Raw genomic sequence first — 24563 nt, forward strand, 5'->3', positions numbered from 1 at the left:
AATGGCTGGGGTCACCTGTCTTGTAAATCCATTGCCCAGAAGGAAACGGCAAACCACTTCTGTCGAAAACTTTGCCAATGACAATTGCGGTTATTGAACATGATCGTTCATGTCATACAACATGGCACACCATGATGGTGATGATTAGGATGATCAAGCCAAAGCAGCCTGTTGTCTGTGCTGATAGCAAAGGAGATACCTGACCTAATCTCATATACCAGTACAAGATCCTGAATGTCACAGATCTTCTCGCATCCACTCAGATATCAAGGTTTGTCTCTGCTGACGACAAATTTCCTTTGAGAGAACACAATTTTTTCTTTTTCCCCTCTCAAATCTTTCTGCCAATTACTTTAATGCTTTCCCCCATTGATGTTGACCTCTTTGTAAAGGAAGTGTGATGGTATTGTGTTTGCTACCTGCAAAGTTCTAAAGCTCTATGATATGTATAACTAGGGTAAGTTTCACTAAAAGGAGTTTACACTGTAGCCAGCTACTCTTCAAAGGGTGGACCATTTCCCTGTGTATCGTCGAAGGTGAGTTTTTTTGCCAATACCCAGCATTTGAGCAGTGGGTCCCCCTCCCTACCAAGGAGGAGATACTAACAACAAATGAAGTAGTTTAAAGACAGTCACTTATTTTTAGTGATACACATTTAAATCTAGATAAAATTCTTAAAAATATTTTAAACTCAGGTTTTCTATATAATGAAAGGTTTCTAAATTACAAACAATTTTGTAAAACCCAAAGGATTTCCAATCTATAGATAGAATTCCAATAAGCTAAAAAGACATACCAAATGAGTTTGTCAATTTGTTTGTCTACAACCAATGAGTTGTAGACAAATAAGTTGTCCATCACAGAAAGCAAAGGCAGAGGAATGGATCTGAGTCACCCCATCTTTCTGTCATTCTTCTTCCTGCTCATTGACCATTCCTAACAGGATTCACAGCTACCTTACATTTATACTGCTTTTTTGCTACTTGGTGGCTTCACACATTATTTTTTCCAGTTACCTTGCTGGGAAATTCATAAGACCATAAGACATAGGAGTAGAATTAGGCTATTTGGCCCATCAAGTCTTCACCACCATTCAGTCATGGCTGGTCCTTCCTTCCCCTCAGCCCCACTCCACGGCCTTCTCCCTGTAAACTTCAATGCCATGGGCAATCAAGAACCTATAACCTATCAATGTCCTTGTTAAATACACCCACGATCTGGCCTCCACAGCTGCCTGTGGTAACAAATTTCACAAATACACCATACTCTAGCTAAAGACATTTCTCCACATCTGTTTTTAATGGACGTCCCTCCATCCTGAGGCTGTGCCCTTTTGTCCTAGACTCCCCCACCATAGGAAACATCTACTCTGTCTCAGCCTTTCAACTGTTGAAAGGTTTCAATGAAATCCCCCCTCGTCCTTCTAAATTAAAGTGAGCACTGACCCATAGTCATCAAACTTTTCTCATATGATAACCCTTTTATTCCCGGGATCATCCTTGTGAACCTCCTCTGAACCCTCTCTAATGCTCGCACATCTCTTCTTAGATGAGGAGCCCAAAACTGTTCACATACTCAAGATGAGGCCTTACCAGTACCTTATAAAGCCTAAGCATCACATCCCTGATCTTATATTCCAAACCTCTTGAAATGAACGCTAACTTTGCATTCGCCTTCCTCACCACTGATTAAACCTGTAGGTGAACCTTTAGGCTGTTCTGCACAAGGATTCCTGAGTCCCTTTGCATCTCACATTTTTGGATTTCTCCCCATTTAGAAAATAGTCAACCCTTTATTTTCTTCTACCAAAGTGCATGACAATACATTTTCCAACATTGTATTTCATTTGCCAATTTCTTGCCCATTCTTCTAATCTGTCCAAGTCCTTCTGTAGCCTTCCTGTTTTTCTCAACACTACCTGCCCCTCCAGCAATCTTCATATCATCTGCAAACTTGGCAACAAGGCGATCTGTTCCATCATCTAAATCATTGATATACAACAGAAAAAGAAGCGGTCCCAGCACCAACCCCTGCGGAACACCACTATTCACTAGCAGCCAACCAGAAAAGGATTATTTTATTCCCATTCCTACCAATCAGCTAGTGCTCTAACCATGCCGGTAATTTTCCTGTAATACCCTGGGATCTTGATAAGCAGCCTTGCATGTGGCACCTTGTCAAAAGCCTTATGAAAATCCAAATATACAACATTCATTACATCCCCTTTATCTATTCTATTTGTAATCTCCTCAAAGAATTCCAACAGGTTCATCAGACAAGATCTTCTCTTAAGGAAACCAGACTGACTTTCTCCTAACAACACACACAAAATGCTGGTGGAACACAGCAGGCCAGGCAGCATCTATAGGGAGTCGTCGTCCTGACGCAGGGTCTTGGCCCGAAACGTCGACAGTGCTTCTCCCTACAGATGCTGCCTGGCCTGCTGTGTTCCACCAGCGTTTTGTGTGTGTTGTTGTTTGAATTTCCAGCATCTGCAGATTTCCTCGTGACTTTCTCCTATCTCGTCCTGTGTTACCAAGTACTCCATAACCTCATCCTTAACTCCAACATTGACTCCAACATCTTCCCAACCACTGAGGTCAGGCTAACCATTCTATAATTTCCTTTCTGCTGCCTCCCTCCTTTCTCGAAGAGTGGAGTAACATTTGCAATTTTCCAATTCTCCAGAACGATGCCAGAGTCTAATGATTCTGGAAAGATCATTACTAATGTCACCACCAACTCTATCAGAACGCCATCTGGTTCTGGTGTTCATCTGGTCTGGGTGACTTGTGCTCATACCTTTAGGTCTTTCAGCTTTTTGAGCACCTTCTCCCTTGTAATAGAACTGCAATCACTTCTCTTCCCTCACACCCTTCAATACCTGGCACACAGCTAATATCTTCCAGTGAAAATTGTTGCAAAATACCCATTTATTTCATCTGCCATCTCCCTGTCCCCTGCATTCATTTCTTTAGCCTCATTTTTTTGCGGTCCTATATCTACTCTCATCTCTAATCTTTTTTTTTATATACTTGAAAAAAGCTGTTTTTTTAAATCCACCTTGATATTGCTTGTTAGCTTGCTTTCATATTTCATCTTTTCCCTCCTACTGATTCTGTTTGTTGCTTTCTGTAGGTTTTTAAAAAGCTTCCCAATCCTATCTTCCTGCTAATTTTTGCCTTGTTGTATTCCCTCTCTTTCTTTTCCATTAGCTTTGACTTCCCCTGTCAACCATGGTTGTACTATTTTGCCATTTGAGTATTTCTTTGTTTGTTGATACATCTTTTCTACACCTTTCTCATTTTCCCCCCAAAATCAAGCCATTGTAACTCTGCTGGCATCACACCCAGCATCTCCTCCCAATTTACCACTGCAGTTTCCTTGATTCCACTGAAATACTGCTATGTCAGACTTTACTTTCTCCCTATCAAATTTTAAGTTCAACACAATCATATTGTGATCACTGCCTCCTCAGGGTTCTTCAGCTCCTGAATCACCTCCAGTTCATTACTTAACACCCAATCCAGTTTAGCTAATCACCTAGTAGATGCCACAACAAACTGCTCTAAAAAGCCATCTCATAGGCATTCAACAGATTTACCCTTTTGAGATCCATTACCAATTTGATTTTCCCCAAATCAACCTGCATGTTGAAATCTCCCATGACTATCATAACATTGCCCTTTTGACATGCCTTTTCTATTCCCACTGTAATCTGGTATTATACATCCCAGCTACTCTTGGGAAGCCTTTATATAACTGCCCTTTTACTTTTGCAGTTTCTTAACTCAACCCACAAGGATTCAACACCTTCCAATTCTATGTTGCATCTTTCTACTGATTTGATGCCATTCTTTACCAGCAGAGCTGCACTTATCTTCCTATCCCTCCGACAGATTGTGTAACCTTGGACATTCAGCTCCCAACTACAACCACGAGTCAGTGATGGCCGTAACATCATAGCTGACTATCTGTAAAAGTGCAACAAGATCATCCACCTTATTTGTTATACTCCATGCATTGAGATATAACACTGTATTATATCTGCTACCCTTTTTGATTCTGCTTCCCTAATGCACTGATACTCACCCTGCTGGCTGCAATTTTATCCCATTATATCCCTGCCTTTCCTGATAGTCTGACTGCATGCTGGTCTGTTCTACCCTGAGTCTCAAATTAACATAGATTGTTTAAAAGTTTCTGGGGTCAGATTCCAGACAGCCAAAATTAATGCTTTGAGAGCTGACTCTCTGAGTACTCAAATATCACAACTATTGGTAGATTAGCTATTTGATGAGATAAGTGATAGTATCAGTCTGGTCTGCAAACTTCTTTGAACTAAGTAACTTAACCTGTATTGTCTGGTTTGATACAGGCCCAATTAACAATACCCCGTTGTCTTACACTCCTCTCTTCAGCAGTCCGCCCTGTACTATGAGCCAGCAGTCAGAGTCTATAGACAGTGCTGTTTGTTTGCAAAGCTGTCCTTTTAAACTTTGGATTGATAACTGCTTGCAAACTACATTAAGAATTGAAGACTGTTCTTATTTGTGACAAGAGGCTGAGCAAGGAATATTGGTTGGGAGCTTGATTCACTCGAAAACAACTCTTTGATCTCTGGAAGAGTCAGCTGCTATGTTAAGGCTGATTTATACTTGTGCATCTTATTTGTTAATCACTCTTAATACTCCATCCCTTCTCTCAGCTGTGATGGAGAGCAGGGGGAAGGAGAGTCAATTTGAGCCTGTAATTATAATTAAGTTAGATTTAGCATAACTACAGAAAATGGTAGATATATAGCAACACCTGCCTGTACCTGTAAATATTGATTCCCCCCCCCCCCCCACCCCCGTAACCACAGCTCCCTTGACCATTCGGCTTAGTCACCTATCCTATACTCTTGGCTCTGGCTGAACTCTCCAGGGGACTTCCCCCAAACACTCACTAGGGAGCAGAATGCTCTTGGGCATCTCCTGCAGCTCTATAAAACCCTGGTAAGGCCATATTCTGCTCATTTCTGGTCACCTCATTATAGGCAATTACTGCTTTAGCGAGGGTGCAGAGGAGATTTACCCCGATGCTATCTGGATTAGGGAGCACGTCCTTTGAGGGTAGGCTGAGTGAGCTAGTGCTTTTCTCTCCAGAGTGGAGGAGGATGAAAAGTGACCTGATAGAGGCGCGCGTGATAAGAGACATAGATCGAGCAGGTAGCCAGAGACTTTTCCCCAGGTTGGAAATGGCTAATAAAATGGGACACAATATTACAGTAATTGGAGGAAAGTGTGGGGAGTGCCAAAAGGTTAGCATGTTACAGACAGACTGGTGAGTGCATGGAATGTGTGGTAATAGAGGCAGCTACATTAGGAGCATTCTCCAAAAAAAAATCTTAGATAGGCGTATGGATGCTAGAAAATTGAGGGTTATGTAGGAGGGAAAAATTAGATTTATCCTAGAGTAGATTAAAAGGTCAGCACAACATCATGAGGCAAAGAGCCTGTACTGTGCTGTAATTGTTTACGTTCTTTGCTTAACATGCCCGTTTCTATTATCTGTCCGGTTGTCACCCAGGCTCCATGGTGATTGCTTCCTGTAAAACTGCTTACCCACAGTACTCCTTGCCTCACAGATCATCACTGAGGCCAGAGCTCAGAGCTCAAGCTCCTGCAACACTTTCTGCGATCACAGCAGCCCCAAGAAACGGGCCAGGTTGAATGGAAATGGCAATACAGTGTTTCTCATCACTTTTAAATGAGACTTTCAAACTGGATTGCTGCTTCCACACCCCTGATTTAAACACACAAGGGTTATTTGGACTTTTTGGTTACAGAATATAGCAGCCCTTAACCTGAAGGAAAGCTGAAGTTCAAACTGAATCACTTCCTCATCAGTATACAAGCCTGAACCATTCTAGCTCACAATGAAGAAAACTTAGCAGTATTTTGAGAGGGGACAAGTGTATGGGACATTGGAAAAAAATGTTGAATTTCCCCATGGGGATGAATAAAGTATCTATCTATCTATCTAATCCATCCAGCAGGAAGATCACAGGCCTGATTCCCAATCTGAGACAACTTCAATTAGGGCAGCTTGGACTAAAATGCCTCTGAATTAGGCAGACAAAGAATATCAGGCTACTTCATGATACTTTTTGATTCAGACCAAGAAGGCAGCGGGAGAGCACCTGAGGATTTCCAGAGGGAAGACATTTTGAGTTCTTGGGGAAAGAGAGAGGCCAGACTGCACAGGCGCGTGACGTCAGCCAGTTGAGCACAAACAGTTTAAAAAGAAGGCAGTCATATCCAACGGGCAGCATTGGGAGTGGGCAGCGGAGTGAGAGCCAGCAGAGTGAAAGGGCTTTGGCTCCACGGGCTTCGGCGGTAACGGGACGAGGTGAGGCAGTGGTTGATTGCAAAAGGAGGTAGTATGTGTGTGAGGCCAGTTTTCTGTGGTCGGTGTCAGATGTGGGAGGTCCTGGAGTCTCCTGGCATCCCGGACGGCCACATCTGCACCCGGTGCATCGAGATGCAACTCCTAAGGGAACATGTTAGGGAACAGGAGATGCAGCTCGATGACCTTCGTCTGGTCAGGGAGAGTGAGGAGGTGATAGACAGGAGTTACAGGCAGGTGGTCACTCCGGGGCCACAGGGGACAGAGAAATGGGTCACAGGCAGGAGAGGGAAGGGGAAGAGTCAGGTTCTAGAGAGTACCCCTGTGGCTGTACCCCTTGACAATAAGTACTCCTGTTTGAGTACTGATTGGGGCGGGGGGGGGGACAGCCTACCTCGGGGAAGTGCCTCTGGCAGAGAGTCTAGCCCTGTGGCTCAGAAGGGTAGGGAAAGGAAGAGGAAGGCAGTAGTGATAGGGGATTCTATAGTCAGGGGTTCAGACAGACAATTCGGTGGATGCAGGAAAGACACACAGATGGTAGTTTAACTCCCAGGTGCCAGGGTCCAGGATGTTTCTGATCACATCCAAGATATCCTGTGGTGGGAGGGAGAACAGCCAGAGGTCATGGTACATATTGGTACCAATGACATAGGTAGGAAAAGGGAAGAGGTCCTGAAAGAAGGCTACAGGGAGTTAGGAAGAAAGTTGAAAAGCAGGACCTCAAAGGTAGTAATCTCGAGATTACTGCCTGTGCCTCGTGACAGTGAGAATAGGAATAGAATGAGGTTGAGGATAAATGCGCGGCTGAGGGAATGGAGCAGGGGGCAGGGATTCAGATTTCTGGATCATTGAAACCTCTTTTGGGGCAGTGTGACCTATATAAAAAGGACTGGTTGCACTTGAATCCCAGGGGGACCAATATCCTGGTGGGTAGGTTTGATAGAGCTGTTGGGGAGGGTTTAAACTAGTTTGGCAGGGGGGTGGGAATCAGAATGTGAGTGCAGGGATTAAGGTAGAAGGACAAGGGCATGATACTAAGAGTTCTGGGTTGATGAGGAAGGACAGGCAGGGGACAGAACATAATTGTAGCCAGTTAAAGGGGTTGAAATGTGTCTATTTCAATGCTAGGAGGATGAACTTAGAGCATGGATTAGTATGTGGAACTACGATGTTGTGGCCATTACTGAAACTTGGTTGGAGGAAGGGCAGGATTGGATGATGCAGGTCCTGGGGTTCAGGTGTTTTAAAAGGAATAGGATGGAAGGTAGAAAAGTGGGGGGGGGGAGTGGTATTGCTGGTCAGGGATAGTATCATGGCTATAGAAAGGGAGGACGCTGCAGAAGGAGTGTCCACTGAGTCAGACTGGGTGGAAGTCAGAAATAGGAAGGGATTAATCACTGTGCTGGGAGTAGTCTATAGGCCCCCAAATAGTCCTCGGGACACCGAGGAGCAGATAAGTAGGCAGATTTGAGAATGGTGCACAAAATACAGGGTAGTAATTATGGGTGATTTCAACTTCCCTCATATTGACTGGCATCTCCTGAGTACAAGGTGGATAGATGAGGCTGAATTTGTCAGGTGTGGTCAAGAAGGATTCCTGACACAGTATGTGGACCGGCCAATGAGAGGAGAGACTATACTGGATCTAGTTCTGGGTAATGAACCTGGTCAGGTGACAGACCTCTTGGTAGGGGAGCATTTTGGAGAGAGTGACCACAACTCCCTTAGCTATGAAAAAGGATAAAAACAGACAAAATGGGAAAGTGCTTAACTGGGGAAAGGCTAACTTTGAAGGGATGCAGCAGGAACTAGCGAGAGTAAATTGGGAACAGATGTTCAAAGGGGAAAGCACAGAAGTAATGCCGGACAAGTTTAGGGACCACTTGAGCTGGGTTCAGGATAGGTTTGTCCCACTGAGGCAAGGGAAAAATGATAGGAAAAGGGAACCGTGGCTGACGAAACACGTGAGGCAACTTGTCAAGAGGAAAAAGGAAGCATATGTTAGATATAAGAAGCTGGAAGTAGGAGGGGCTCATGAGAAATATAGGGTAGCCGGGAAGGAGCTAAAGGAAGGACTTAGGAGAGCTCAAAGGGGGCATGAAAAGGCCTTGGCATGTAGGATTAAGGAGAACCCCAAAGCATTCTATGCGTATGTGAAGAACAGGAGGATGACAAGAACGAAGGTGGGACCGCTAAAGGATAAAGAGGGCAACATGTGCCTGGAGGCGGAGCAGGTTGGGGAGGTCCTGAATGGATACTTTGCTTCAGTATTCACAGGTGAAAAGGACCTTGATCAGGGTGAGGTCAAAATAGAGCAGGCCTGTGTGCTGGACAATGTGGAGATTACTGAAGAAGTGCTAGATCTTCTTAAAAACATCAAGATTGATAAATCCCCAGGGCCAGATACGATACACCCCAGGTTGTTGTGTGAATTGAAAGAGATCGCTGGAGCATTAGCTATGATCTTTGAATCCTCTTTGGCTACAGGGGAAGTGCCAGAGGACTGGAGAATAGCAAATGTAGTTCCCTTGTTTAAAAAGGGTAATAGGGAGAAACCTGGGAACTATAGACCGGTGAGTCTTGCATCAGTGGTCTGCAAACTACTGGAAAGGATTCTTAAGGATAGTAGCATTTAGAGAAGTACAGTCTACTCATGGATAGTCAACATGGCTTTGTGAGGGGAAGATCATGCCTCACGAGCCTGATTGAGTTTTTTGAAGAGGTAACAAAAGAAATTGATGAGGGTAGGGCAGTGGATGGGGTCTATATGGACTTTAGCAAGGCATTTGACAAGGTCCCTCACGAGAGACTCATCCATAAAGTCATGAGGCATGGGATCAGTGGAACCTTGGCTGTTTGGATAAAAAATTGGCTTAAAGGAAGAAAGAAGAGGGTAGTTGTGGAAGGAAAGTATTTTGCCTGGAGGTTGGTGATTAGTAGAGTGCCGTAGGTATCTGTCCTGGGACCCCTGCTATTTGTGATTTTTATGAATGACCTGGATGTAGAGGCGGAAGGATGGGTGAGTAAGTTTGCAGATGACACGAAGATTGGAGGAGTTGTGGGTGGAGCTGCAGGTTGTTGAAGGTTACAAGAGCATATAGACAGGCTGCAGAGTTGGGCAGAAAAATGGCAGATGGAGTTCAATCCGGATAAGTGTGAGATGATGCATTTTGGAAGGCCAAACCAGAAGACTGAGTACAGGATTAATGGTCAGTTACTTAAGAGGGTGGATGAATAAAGGGACCTTGGGGTTCAAATCCTTATATCCCTCAAGGTTGCTGCGCACAGGTTGATAGGGTAGTTAAGAAGGCCTATGGGATGCTAGGCTTCATTAACAGGGGGATTGAGTTCAAGAATAGAGAGGTCATATTGCAACTCTACAAATCTCTGGTGAGATCACACTTAGAGTATCGTGTTCAGTTCTGGTCACCTCATTATAGGAAGGATGTGGAAGCTATGGAGAGGGTGCAGAGCAAATGTACAAGGATGTTGCCTGGTTTGGAGAACAAGTCATATGAAGCAAGGTTAGCAGAGCTGGGACTTTTCTCTTTGGAGCGTAGAAGAATGAGAGGGGACTTGATAGAGGTCTACAAGATTATGAGAGGCATAGATAGGGTGGATAGCCAGTACCTGTTTCCCAGGGTACCAATAGCAAACACCAGAGGGCATATGTACAAAATTAAGGGAGGGAAGTTTAGGGGAGACATCAGGGGTAAGTTGTTGTTGGGTTTTTTTTGTTTGGTTGGTTTTTTTTGTTTTTTTTATTAACACAGAGGGTTGTGAGTGCCTGGAATGACTTACCAGGGATGGTGGTGGAGGCTAAAACATTAGGGGTATTTAAGAGCCTCTTGGACAGGCACATGGATGAAAGAAAAATAGAGGGGTATGGGGTAGTGTGGATTTAGTACTTTTTTTTTAAGGATTATATGGGTCAGCACAACATGGAGGGCTGAAGGGCCTGTACTGTGCTTTAATGTTCTATGGTTCTATAATTATTAATCTCGATGTCAGACAATGAGGCTTAGATGGAGGTTTGGGTATATTGCCCCTTAATCTAAACTGAATATTCTGCTGATAAGAGCATTAGGTTCTGGATGTAGACACACAGTACCATCAGTAATGATTGTTTTGAAAGGACAATTGTTCTGATTTGGACAATTTCAAAATTAAGGACGAGTAAAACGAGAATGTTTAATTAAGAAAAAAAATCTATAGCAATTTGTTCCAAATTTTTCAACTGTGTAGCCAAACAACAAATGTTTACATTCTTCTTTAGGGAGCATCATTTTAAAGTGATTGGAGGAAAGTTTAGTTATGTCACAGGGAGTTAATTTTTAAGCACAGAGAGAGAGGTGGGTGGGTAGAGTTTGCTGCCAGTGGAGGTGGAAAAGGTTAATGCATTAGGGCCATTTAAGAAACCATTAGATAGACACATGGATAATAGAAAAATGGAGGCCTATCTAGGATAGAAGGGTTAGATTTGTGTTAGATTAGGATGAAAGACCTGTATTGTGCTGTAATGTTCTAAGTTAATTTTGAAGCTTATTCATGCAGCACAAGCACATAAAGTCAGGCCCACACCATAGTTAAGCACACAGATCAGTGTAATATAAAAAGCATACATCTATAAATAAGCTGATGCATGTAGAATGACTTTTGATACTAATGCAGAAAATTCGAGAAGCACTCAGCAGGTGAGGCAATACCTGCAGAAGGAAAAGCAGGTCATTTCTTGTTTGTAACAAATAAAATGGTCACTACATTGAGAAGGCAGTGAAATACCAAGAAAGTGTCCATTGTTCATTACAGTAGGCTGAGAAACAGGACCCGCAGAGCAAATCTAGTTGGGCAGAAAATTAGAAAAAGGACTCCAAAAAGGCCAACAGTGGGGACAGAACAGTTGATTTTGAGTAACCAATTTAAAAGTGACTTGCCCCTCCACCCCCAGAACAATTGGACTCTTCACAAACCTTGATGGCAAGTCCAGTACCTGTTGGGACAGTACAAGAGAGTTAGCTTGCGGAAGTTTCAGTTAGCAGCTGGGCCTCCACAATTGCACAAAGGTGTAATATAAGTGGATCAGTGTGAGGTAATACCAGTGGAATCAGGCACTGATAATACTGATCTCTGGAAGCTTCAAAGTGCTCAGTGTCTCAGACTTCTTTAGTTGCCTCATAGAATTGCTGAATTGCTCAAATCAAGCATAGACCGAGCTGGATCCATCGAGGGTAAACTGCAGTACAAAATGAGAGAGTTTACTTGGTGGGATATCACAATTCTTAAGGACCAATGTCCCTCTAATTTGTAATGACAAAAATCTTGTGCTGTGCAATTTTTTGCCCAGTGACAACATGTGCACACTGAATTTTTAAGTGGGAGTAAACCTGAAGCTATTGTAAGGATAATAAGCCATTTCACTTTAAATGAACGAGCAGTTCTTTTGCGATTCACGCCCTTTGCTTCTTTGGAATTCAACATAGGGAATCAGTAATTCCTTCAATAAAGACAGTATAAATAAGCCTGTTCTAAAATCTGCAGACAAATCATCGCAATCTCCATGTTGTCAACACCATCCGCATCAGAAACCAGAAAAGGAAATGTGATTGTGTATGATAGCGAAATATACTTAACATTCCATTGAGGTGGGGGGGGGGGGGAGAGAACCTTTTGTGCACTGTCTAAATTCCTCTGTGTGCTAATAGAAAAAGCTGTATGAACGCACACACCTTAGAGGGAACATTGGTAATGTCAGCCCAGAGCACAAGTCAGTCAACAGACAATTCAGAGCAGGGATAGTCAGAGAAGATGACCATTACTCAAAAAAATACATTAGGAAAGAGAAAAAGTCCAAAATCTACAGAAATTTAGATTGGGGAGTTGGAAGCAAAGGCAAAATTATAATCAGCCTTTTAAAATAAAACAATGAGAATAGGAATTGTTGCAATTCACTTTGTCGTACTTTGCAATGAACTGAAATGTAAAATGTAACTACTATAACTGTTAATCATTTCTCCCAGTGCTAAATTGCATTTTAAATGGTTCAATTTATGCATAGTTATGAACAGAACAATATTGAAATAACAGTTGCAGAACAAGTTGCAGGGCTCAATCTGTATAAACCATATCTGAGAAACTGATCTGCCAGAATTATTATAGCAGAGAATGATATCTTCACTACAGTTCATAATGAAGCGTTATGTAAGTGAGGAGGCAAAAAGACTGAGTACATTTATAACCAGTCCTACTTATAAAACTTACGGCAGAATTTAATATATGTAACTGCAAAGTTGATTTAATTAATGTATGCAAATAGTCAATTGTTCTGATGGTTTATTATTTTTTTTTATTAGGGGAAGAAGTGTCATGCATACAAATACATCTTTAAAACCGGGTGTTACATGGAACATTACAGCCCTTTGGCCCATGATGTGGTTGTACCACTCAGAACTGAGTGAGTTTACTACACCCAGTGTTCTGATGTAGGACTAACTCCAAGAGTCTACAAATGACACAAATTGGAATATAGTAAGATATAGTGATAAGGTACCCATGAAAGCACTGGATTCGAACGCAGTCCCATGTGGTTCACTCGGGTCCTTCAAAGACAGAAACATGCTATTCCTTTTTAGTTTGAAATGGACAACTTGAGATCCATAGCAATGTAATTGACCCTCTGAAATGGCCCACATAAACATTCAGCTCTAGGGTAATTCGGGATGGCCTGTAAATTGTGGCTCAGCCACTGACACGAACATTAAAAAAATAAGCATCCACTTCCAAATCTCTAGTCAATTAATGACACATGGGATTTAATGAAAAAAGTGCATTGATTATCAAATCCCCGAGGTTAAATTATTTTGTAATTAGGTACAAATAAAACCCTTTAACTGCATCCTAGTACTACCAACACCTGAACTTAACTTCTCTCAGATTATTCAAACTTGGAGTTAAGTGGAAAGTCACACTTCAGCTTTTGTCCACTCAATATACTGTACCTCTTGAGAGAGTGTAGATTTCCATATCTGGTCAAATTTCTCCAAAGTCTATCCACATCCCTCACTGCCTTCCTTTAAACAATATTCAACTGCATTTAAACCATTTTTTAAAAGGACTATAATAAGACATTTCTAGTGCAATAGCATAGTTGAAAACAACACCAGTAAAATCCATAGAACAGGAGGAATCTGTGGTCCAGTGCAAGCTGTTGAGAGAGATTCTGTTAGATCCACATCTCAATTCTTTCCCAACAACCTTGTACTTTTTTTTAAATCCCCATTCAAGTACTTATATTAATTTTTAAGAGTTATGATTCTAACAGTTTTCTGACCAATCAAATCCAGCCCTGAGGAATTTATTTGGTGAAAATTATTTTTTTCTCTTATCACCTTCAGTGTGTCCTTTGGTTCTTGCCCGCTTGCCAAAGAGAACACATTTTGCAATATCCTTTATAATTATGAACCCTTTTATCAACTCTCCTCTTAACCATCTTTGGTCAAAAACAAACAACCCAGATTCCTCTTGTATGGAACAACTATAGCTTATTTGATCCAGCATCCCCCAAGGCTGTTACATTATCCATAAAAGGGTAGTGGCTAAAATTGGGCAAACTGCTCTATTTCCGTCCAAAGCTATATTTCAGTGTGTTTCAAAGTAAAAGCCAGACTTGCATAGCTCAGATTAACCAAAATTTGAACAAATCATTTGAATGTCATTTATTACAGCTGAAATAGACAATAAACAATAGACAGTAGGTGCAGGAGTAGGCCATTCGGCCCTTCTAGCCAGCACCACCATTCACTGATCATGGCTGATCATACACAATCAGTACCCTGTTCCTGCCCTCTCCCCATATCCCTTGACCCCGCTATCTATAAGAGCTCTATCTAACTCTCTCTTGAATGCATCCAGAGACTTGGCCTCCACTGCCTTCTGGGGCAGAGCATTCCACATATCCACCACTCTCTGGGTGAAAAAGTTTTTCCGCATCTCTGTTCTAGATGGCCTACTCCTTATTCTTAAGCTGTGGCCTCTAGTTCTGGACTCACCCATCAGCGGGAACATGCTTCCTGCCTCCAATGTGTCCAATCCCTTAATAATCTTATATGTTTCAATCAGATCCCCTCTCATCCTTCTAAATTCCAGTGTATACAAGTCCAGTCGCTCCAATTTTTCAACATATGACAGTCCTGCCATTCCTGGAATTAACCTTGTGAACCTACGCTGCACTCTCTCAATAGCAAGAATGTCAGATAGTAATCTGCCTTCCTGTTCTTGCCACCAAAGTGGATAACCTCACATTTATCCACATTAAACTGCATCTGTGATGCATCTGCCCACTCACCCAACCTGTCCAAGTCACCCTGCATTCTCATAACATCCTCCTGACATTTCACACTGCCACCCAGCTTTGTGTCATCAGCAAATTTGCTAATGTTACTTTTAATCCCTTCATCTAAATCATTAATGTATATTGTAAACAGTTGCAGTCCCAGCACCGAACCTTGCGGTACCCCACTGGTCACAGCCTGCCATTCCGAAAGGGACCCGTTAATCACTACTGTTTGTTTCCTGTCAGCCAGCCAATTTTCAATCCATGTCAGTACTCTGCCCCCAATACCATGTGCCCTAATTTTGCTCACTAATCTCCTATGTGGGACTTTATCAAAAGCTTTCTGGAAGTCCAGGTACACTACATCCACTGGCTCTCCCTTGTCCATTTTCATAGTTACATCCTCAAAAAACTCCAGAAGATTAGTCAAGCATGATTTTCCCTTCATAAATCCATGCTGACTCGGACTGATCCTTCTACTGCTATCCAAATGTGTCGTAATTTCCTCTTTTATAATTGACTTCAGCATCTTTCCCACCACTGACCTCAGGCTAACTGGTCTATAGTTCCCTGTTTTCTCTCTCACTCCTTTCTTGAAAAGTGGGACAACATTAGCCACCCTCCAATCAGCAGGAACTGTTCCTGAATCTATAGAACATTGGAAAATGATTACCAATGCGTCCACGATTTAGAATGATTTAGAAATTCTGATCAACCCAGAATACAGGAAGGGGTCAATATCCATATTCACACACACACACACACACACACACACAGAAAGCTGTGGAAATATTAGTACAGACCTGCTTGAACAGAAAACTACTGGACTGTCAAATAAAAAAATGGGAAGCACAGGATTAGATCGGAGGTGGATATCTTGCAATGAAAGACTCGCCTCTCATTTCTCCAAAGTCTTCCCATCATCTGCACAGCATATCAGAAATAAAATGATGGAAGTGGCTCCCCCAAAACTCAAATAACTTGTCACCAGCCAGAACAAGCTAGTGCTGAATCCTGATACTTTTGCGATCCAAAGGTTCTTCAGAAGTCAAGAGTGAGGCATAAAACTTATTGATCATTTTTATTAAGCGTTAAAAGAGCTAAGAAAAACAAGCACCAAGAGAACCAAGAAAGGAAAAAATGAAGGGAAGAAGCAGCCGTGATCTTTTCATACTCAGACTAGAGATAAAACACAATCCCACTGTTAAGTTAATTTATAATATAGCCAAATTCAAGAAGCGGGCCACAAAAATTTCTAGAAAATAACAAAAGCAACTGTACTGCAATATTGGATATTCCACTACTTTATACAGTTGATTATAAGATATAAACAAGCATAGAAATGTTAAACTACAAGAAAAAAAATCACAATTCTACAGTCCCAATCCAACATTCTTGGAAAACAACTCAAAGATGCATTTCTTCCATCATTGGAATGTTGAAGCTATGTTGTGCAAACCCCATAAAATATACTGCCTGGGTTAATCTGGTAGGAACCCCCAAAGCGGTGAATTCAACCAGCAATAAATATATGGGGAGCGGAGGAACAGGAACATCACATTAAGGTTTCCTCTCCAACATTCATACCATCCTGATCACCAATACTTACATAAGAACATAAGAACTTAAGAAGCAAGAGTAGGTCATCTGGCCCATTGAGCCTGCTCCGCCATTCAGCAAGACCATGGCTGATCTGACCATGGATTCATCTTCACCTATCTGCCTTTCCCCCATAACCCTTAATTCCCCTACTACGCAAAAATCTATCCAACCTTGTCTTAAATATATTTACTGAGGTAGCCTCCACTGCCTCATTAGGCAGGGAATTACCACCCTCTGGGAAAAGCAGTTCATCCTCAGCTCAGTCCTAAATCTACTCCCCGAACTTTGAGGTTATGCCCCCAGTTCTAGTCTCACCTATCAGTGCCAACAACTTTCCTGCCTCTCTCTTATCTACCCCTTTCAGAATTTTATATGTTTCTACAAGATCTCCTCTCATTCTTCTGATTCCCAGTGAGTAGAGTCCAAGGTGACTCAATCTCTCCTCATAGTCTAATCCCCTCATCTCTGGAATCAACTTGGTGAACCTCCTTCGCACCACCTCCAAAGCCAGTATATCCTTCCTCAAGTAAGGAATCCAGAACTGCATGCAGTATTGCAGGTGTGGCCTCACCGGTATCCTGTACAGTTGCAGCATAACTTCCCTGCTCTTAAATTGAATCCCTCAAGCAATGAAGACCAACATCTCATTTGCCTTCTTGATAGCCTGCTGCACCTGCAAACCAACTTTTTGTGATTCATGCACAAGCACTCCCAAGTCCTTCTGCACTGCAGCATGCTGCAATTTTTAACCATTTAATTAATAATCTTCTCTTCTATTTTTCCTTCCAAAGTGAATGACCTCGCATTTACCAACATTGTACACCAGCTACCAGACCCTTGCCCCCTCACTTACCCTATCTATATCTCTCTGCAGACTCTCCATATCTTCTGCACAATTTGCTTTTCCACTCAATACAGTATCATAAGCAAACTTCAATACACTACACTCAGTCCCCTCTTCCAGATCATTAATATATATCATGAACAGTTGGAGGCCCAGCAGCACACCACTCACCACTGATTGCCAACCAGAGTAACACCCATGTATCCCAGTTCTCTGCTTTCTATTAGTTAACCAAACCTCTATCCATGCTAATATATCACCCCCCAACTCTCTGCATCCTTATCTGATAGATAAGTCTTTCATGCGGTGCGTTATCAAATGCCTTCTGGAAATCCAAGTAAATGACATCCATCTGTTCCCTTCTATCCACTGTATTCATTACATCCTTGAAGAACTCCAGTACGTTTGTCAAACTTCCTATTCTATGGCTCCTAGGATCCTTTTATTAAAAGGATAGAGGTGCACCTACATGATCAGTGGCATGTGCAGGAATTGAAACACATGCACTCTCATTTTCAGATTAAAACATATAAAGGAATACTGTGCATGTGTTTGTAACAGAAAGAATTTTCTTTTTTCAAAGTGCGACTCTTAAATTCTATTGATAAACAAACTTGATTGGTGGTTCTTTAAAGATCCATCAAAATGTATATTAAAAAAAGTAAAATAAAAATGTATAAATATATTAAGGAACTCTGTGTGAGGAATGATATTGAGCATTACACACTGTTAAAGCTCCCAATATTTATACACGTTGATACAGTACTACACACCAAGGCAGGTGATAAACTGTGAAGTTTATATTACAGCAAGTCCGTGTGCATATTGGAATAAGTTAATCAGATTTCCTGATCAAAGGGCTTACTGAACTAGCTTAGACAGAAGTTAAAAGCATGGTAACAATTTGCTTGTTTCAGGAATTTATTTGTGTTGTCCCAGCTGAACTTACACTGCTGCTTTTTCAGAGATCCATTCACATCCAGTTATCCCCAGATTTTTAAAATTTTGTACAAGAAAGCTTTGGTGCATCGGTATCACAGACCAAATTTATTCACCACATGCGTGTATTAGAAATTTGCAGCACATGCAACAGAAAACAACAATCAATGATTATAAAGAGCAAAGAATTATATAAAAAGGTTAGAGGTTAAACAACAGATTATGGAATAAAATGAGTATGAATACCAGCACATAAACAATGTAAACCACATCATAAAAATGATATCCAGGATGAAGTTTCTCTGTACATCACAATAAGATCAATATCAGTTTACAGTGCATTTTCCACAATGAGCAGCTGCAATGAAAGTATTTCCACATTTATGACAACACTTTGTATCAAATCAGACATTAATTATGTCATTACCTTTGGCCGTTTCCACTCAATTGCTCCTGGAGGAGACCTTGAGTAAAAGAGCGACTCGTTTGTTGCAGGAAAGTAAGGATCCTCAAACACTTGGTGGTTTTGTAGGCATTCTTTTTTTAAAGCAGTGTACTGTTGACCTTTGTAAAACTTTATTGATGGAACCATCGTCCACAATCTAAAACAAAAATAGCATCAATGTATGCATAAACTTTATTTATGCACCCAGTGAGTGGTAATGCTTGCCAAAGTTTGTGACATTGCATACATTTCTCCCACACCCCAACTCTTGAGCTCAATTTTGGCATTACTGCTGCCATTTATCTGTGTTGCTATGGAAATAATTCAGATTAAAAATCTTTCATGGGGAAGCAAAAAAATTGAACTTACCTATGAAGCTGCCTTTTCAAAAGTAGGCTGCCAGTTAGTTCTTAACAAACTCTCCAACTGTCCTGCAAAGTTCCTTGCATTTTAACCTGCAGGCTTCCAGACTCTACCATCTCTGAAAGCTGAATAGGGAGTTCTCAAAGTCATTGGTGATTCCCCCATTAGCTAGAATTATTTGGTTGAACCACGAAAAAAATAAAATATAAGCATAGTTCAACACTTTTTATTTCCATTGTAACTCCCTACAAATTCTTTAGCAATTAAATTAATAGTAAAATATTTCTTATTGTACTTACAGTTCATTGCTGTGAAAAATTATTTTTAATTCACAGTGGAAATAAAGTACAAGTAAGATAACTGTGAAGCAATAGTTTTTGATAAATGGCCTTAACTTTAACACCATTTAATTCATTGCAATCAGTTCACTTTACCGTGGAATTTCAATCACGAAAACATTAACTATTAGTGGCGCTGGAGGAGGTTGAAAATGTGGTCTTCAAAGAACATCATATTCTTGCTGATCAACTTTTCTTTTAACATGTTTTCTTTTGAGCATGGGTTTCAATCTTTTTTCAAATGGCATTTAAGGCATTATATTTCACTTTGAATGGTCATAAACAAAACCAGTGACCCAACCAGATCTCCACGCACAAGTATATAGGACAGGTATATAGAAAGTCAAGTGGGAAAATCCTGATGAATGGACAAACATTTTTAGGACACACTCTGAGAAAAACCATCAGGAAGTTACCTTTGATTGTATATTTTAAATAAGAGGGCTGGTTCTATCCAATGTTATATTCATGTTAGAAAATTAGTATTTTATTTCCACTTAATAGAACTCCTTTCTAAAAATAAATATTTACAAACATCTATTTATGCTTCATCCTTCACATTTCTGTACAAGCATAGCAAAGCACACTATATCCTATGAAGTACCTTTGAAAGTGTAAGTGATTATTGTACGACGGAGAAAATGGCAGGTTGATAAACTGGTGACTCACTGATTGCTTCTTCCCTTCTCCCGGTGGGATGAGATTTTCTTCTACAATAACCACTAGTACAACTAATCCTAAAAATGCATAATAAAGAAAAGCCTTTACACTATTGTTTAAGTAATTTCTATCTCCTAAAAGAGAAGTAACAAACCAAAGTGAATTTGAATGTGGATTGGAATAAAATAAGTTCTGTCAAAATCATAAAATACAAATGATGATTTTGTCCCTGAACACAAGACCAGTTTTCAAAACATATTTCAACACTGTACACCCTTTAAATGTAATAAGATTCATCTGGACATGCATGGAAAATATATTTTTTTATTATCATTGTCAATAATTAACTACCTCAATTACTGCATGCACAGAATACACAAAAAATATACCCTTTTAGAGTAACAGTGTGATAGGAAATCACATCACTTCATAAAAATATATTATATTTGGAACTTAATCTGAAAATTATACAAGACCATTCTTCAAATCTGTTAAGTGAAGCACTTTTTATTTATAGCAGACTTGTCTCTTTCCATTTTATCAATGGCTATTTCCCTCCAAGGATTTCTTACTCACTTTTTTAAAAATGAAAATGAAGATGTTAAATCCTATCAGCAACTTTCTGTGTTAAGATCAAGTCTAGTTACTCAAGTCGTTATTCAAAGTCACTCTACTGAAAATTGTGTCTCTTGTTTTAGCCTTCTTTGCCTTACGCAAGCTTAATCGCAACAGCAATATCACATGATTATATATTTTGAGTTCTCTCATTTCTCTGACACTTTTTCAATATGGTCGTTCCTTGATTATTGACTCTTCATTCAAGTTTAGAATTAAAAGGGGAAGAAATAGGATGATTTGGTTTCATGTTCATTAAAGCTTCCAGTTTTCTACACAAATTTATCGTCAAAAGACACAGTTAAAAACTAGTGAACTTTACCAAAAATTCCCAGTTACTGGAAACTACGCAGGAGTAACCTTCTTCATTTGAATGTAATCAGTCTGTAGCTTAATACAAAGTCATGTTCCATTTTGTCTGCCAGGTGTTACGCATTAACCAATTGCACTGAGGTTTCTCACTGGCCTAAAGTCAACTGATACAATTATCAATGGGGTCATTTGCTGTTGTGGTTACAATAAATCAAAACATTTCAAATTAATATGTAAAAGAGGTTTTGTTCGCAATTATTTTTAAAGTGAAGCTATTATTAATAACTACATATTTCATGTTTGGTATCGAGATTCTTTGGGGTTGTGTGTGTGTAAACAGATATTTATCATTTTCTGTCCAGGATTGCACCATACTTTAGGAATTTGAGTGAAAGAATTTATGATATTGAGTCACACACTGCAAAACTTCCTCCAGCTCGGTTAATCGTAACCAGTCAAGGAATTTGTTCTGTGTTACAGGAGTATAATCAAGACATTGACCCATGTGAGATAAGTGGATAAAAGATTTGCATGCTTCTGATTTACTATAGTTATTAATTGACAAAGTTAGTGCTGCACACAAGGCCTATTTTTTAAACTCCATTATGTGGCCCAATTTAGCACAATTGACATCATTTTAGTCGTACTTCAACTCTTCCTTTAAAGTTAGGTTTATTATTAAGACACCCCTGTCTTTAATGGGACTCTACATAAATTGGCTGCGGTTGGTGTGTTGAGCTGATTGCTCGCTATTGCTGAATAAATAGCGTAACGGGAACGACACTGGAATTACAGCATACTAATTTGGCTGTGATGCAGTGAACGTGTTCTACTAAATGTAGATTCGTCAGGGTAAGCATGAAGACCATCACTGAATGCAATGCTTCAGCAGAGAATTTGCAAAAATTGGAATAGCATCCATGAGCATGACAGAATGTAGAATCAGTGTCAAGGGATAATAAGAAAGTAAATTAATAAACCCATCATCCAGTGGAGTATTGAACTATTGAGAAGACTAGGTTCAATTCATAATTCATATTTGCCTTAGGGTGGTGGAAGATTGATACAACTGGCATCAACTTTCATGGGTTAAAACCTATTTATATATGTATTTTGAAGTACATACGGTATGTATTTATCTAATACAAGAAGACATACATTAAAAGTGAGAGGGTGGAAGTTCAAAGGAGATGGGAAGAGCAAGGATTGTTTACACAGAGAGGGGTTGGTGCTCAGAGTATTCTGCCAGGAGTGATAGTGGAGGCAAATATAACAGGCATTTAAGAGACTTTTAGATAGGTACATGATTATGCAGTGAATGGAGACACATAGACCTTGTGCAGGCAGAAGGGACTACTATAATTGGGTATTTTATTACAGATTTAATGAGTTTTGCCCAATGTCACGAGCCAAAGGGCCTGTTCTTCTGCTCCTCTGTCCTCTTCTCTGTTTTTAATCACTTTTGAGTGATCTTGGTTAAGAAGACCATCAGGTGAGGGCTAGATTTGTTCTGGTTAAGCAGGACGTGGTTCCTTTTAACCTATTCTCAGAGATACAGGCTTACCTTTTGTTCACTGAGACCTCCACATTTTGGCCCAATTAAGCAGCTACCCCAATTAGCCAAAGACTCATGCCAATAGTTTAAAAATGACTAACTGAGTAACAAATTATTTATTTAAATGAGATACAGAACAAATTAGAACACTGCCAATATTACTACAGTATTATACAACTGTGTATTAGTTCCTAATAGTTATCGACAGAGGAAGTATCTACAGTACATGCTGCCGTGTTTCTTGATTGACTGTAAATGAACAAAATCAGAACAGACACCTAGTGCAGATAATGGACTGCCTGAATTGCCTTCCTGAATGAAGTAGAGCCAAATATCACTGCTATTTGATTTGGCGTCGGTCAGCCCAAATGAAATACATAAGCATGTACAACTGATGCTATTTAAAACATCAGTTTTAAATAATAAATAATAAATCAGTTCACACTAAGCATGGCATACTATCTGATTGCTACATAAGTGCTTGCGACTGATGCTAGTTAGAAACTTGCATCCTCCAAATCTTTATTTTCATTGTGTGGTAAACTATGTATACCTGTCTGGACACGCCCCTCTGCTGACTGCTCCTGTGGCTCCTCCCACAGACCCCTGGATAAAGGCGATTGGGGCACTGCTCCTCCCTCAGTCTTCAACATGGTCGTGCCCGTTTTCACTGTTAATAAAAGCCTATCATATTGTTCTCTACTTCCAGTCTCCTAGAGTTATTGATAGCGCATCACATTGTACCATCCGAGATGATTGTCGATACCTTCAAAGTCTTTGTAGTTCCTAATTTGCTGAATTAATGAAATCATTTCACTTCCACTCCCGGCCGTTTCTCACATCTCCAAGCCTGAAGGTATGGAACCACAGTGAGCAAAGCATTTCTAAATTCTCTTACTGCTATTTCTCACCAACTATCAGTGACAAAAATTACTGCTGTTTGAACACAAACATACACAAGTAACACTGTTTAAAAGCCATTTGCTCGAAGCTCAGTGTAGAGTATAAAGGCCACACAAGTGCACTCAACTGATGCTGTTCAGCAACAGCCTCCTGTCCCGATTAAGTGGCATAATGTCCCAAATAAACGAAAGGAGTCCTGGCTATTTTCTCAATTATTTTTGTTATTTAAGAGTTGTCCCAAATAAGTGGCTGCCATGATTAACTGATGGCCCAATTAAACAGAATCCACCATATATCCAATGGCTTGGCCTCCATGGATATCTGTAGCAATTAATTCCTCAGATGCACCACCATCTGGCTAAATAAGAGCATCCCAGGAAGATCCCATGACTAGTTTTTCAGGTATCAGCTATCTCAGATCAGACTGAGTCAGTGTCTTGCATGGTTATTATTATTCAATGCAAGACACTTCCATAAGCAGAGTGATATAGCATTAAAACAGGTGATTCAACCCATCCTGTCCCTGTCAACCTGTGACCATCCATCCATATTAATCTCATTATACCATCAGGAAATGTGAATCTTGACTTTTTATAGCCTATTAACTTCACGTTCGTTAGACACTCTGAATGTCTCATTCAGCGTTCTATTTTTATTGTTTGAGAAATGAGAGGACAGTTTCAAAATGAAGCTTGGTGCTCATTCTCAGAGGTTAAAAAAAATCAAATTGTAAAAACAAAAATTGGGAGAATGGGCTGAAAAATAGCAGATGGTATTTAATGTAGTCAAGTGTGAGACAAACCAGAGTAAGATTTACACAGTGAATGGCCAGGTGCAGTAGGTCAAAGAATCTTGGAATACAGATCCATAGTTCCCTGAAAGTGTCATCACAGGTAAATGAGATCATGAAGTGAGCTTCTGGCACAGTGGCCTTCATAGTCAGGGCATTGAGAGCAGGGGATTATGTTGGAGTTGTATAATATGCTGGTGGCACTCAATGTGGAATATTTTATGCAGTTCTAGTTACCAGGGTAAGAGTGCAGAGGAAATTTGCAAGGATGCTGCTGGGACTTGAGGACCTGAAGTAAGGGGAAGGGCTGAACAGGTTATGACTTAATTTCACGCTGCAGGATTTCTAGCCTTTGACCTGCTCTGGTAGCCACGGTGTTTATATGGCTAGACCAGTACAGTTTCCTGTCAATGGTAGCCCCCAGGGTGTTGATAGTAGTGGATTCAGTGATGGTGATGCCACTGAATATCAAGGGACG

The 24563-nt window shown here is 40.6% G+C and overlaps 1 protein-coding gene across 1 annotated transcript in view; it reads right to left on the minus strand.

The window, feature by feature from the left end:
- Positions 1–19956, minus strand: part of LOC140734254 (calpain-5-like) — a 182048-nt gene extending 162092 nt beyond the window's left edge. The window contains exons 1-2 of the mRNA XM_073057976.1: positions 19855–19956; positions 18532–18706 (exon numbers count right to left, since the gene is read on the minus strand). Coding sequence (XP_072914077.1) covers positions 18532–18696 — 165 coding nt within the window. The 5' untranslated portion in view covers positions 18697–18706; positions 19855–19956. The remainder of the gene's footprint in view (positions 1–18531; positions 18707–19854) is intronic.
- Positions 19957–24563: the final 4607 nt, after the last annotated feature.

Source organism: Hemitrygon akajei, chromosome 10 (genome assembly GCF_048418815.1).
Source record: "Hemitrygon akajei chromosome 10, sHemAka1.3, whole genome shotgun sequence".
In the NCBI taxonomy this organism is placed as follows: Eukaryota; Metazoa; Chordata; class Chondrichthyes; order Myliobatiformes; family Dasyatidae; genus Hemitrygon; species Hemitrygon akajei.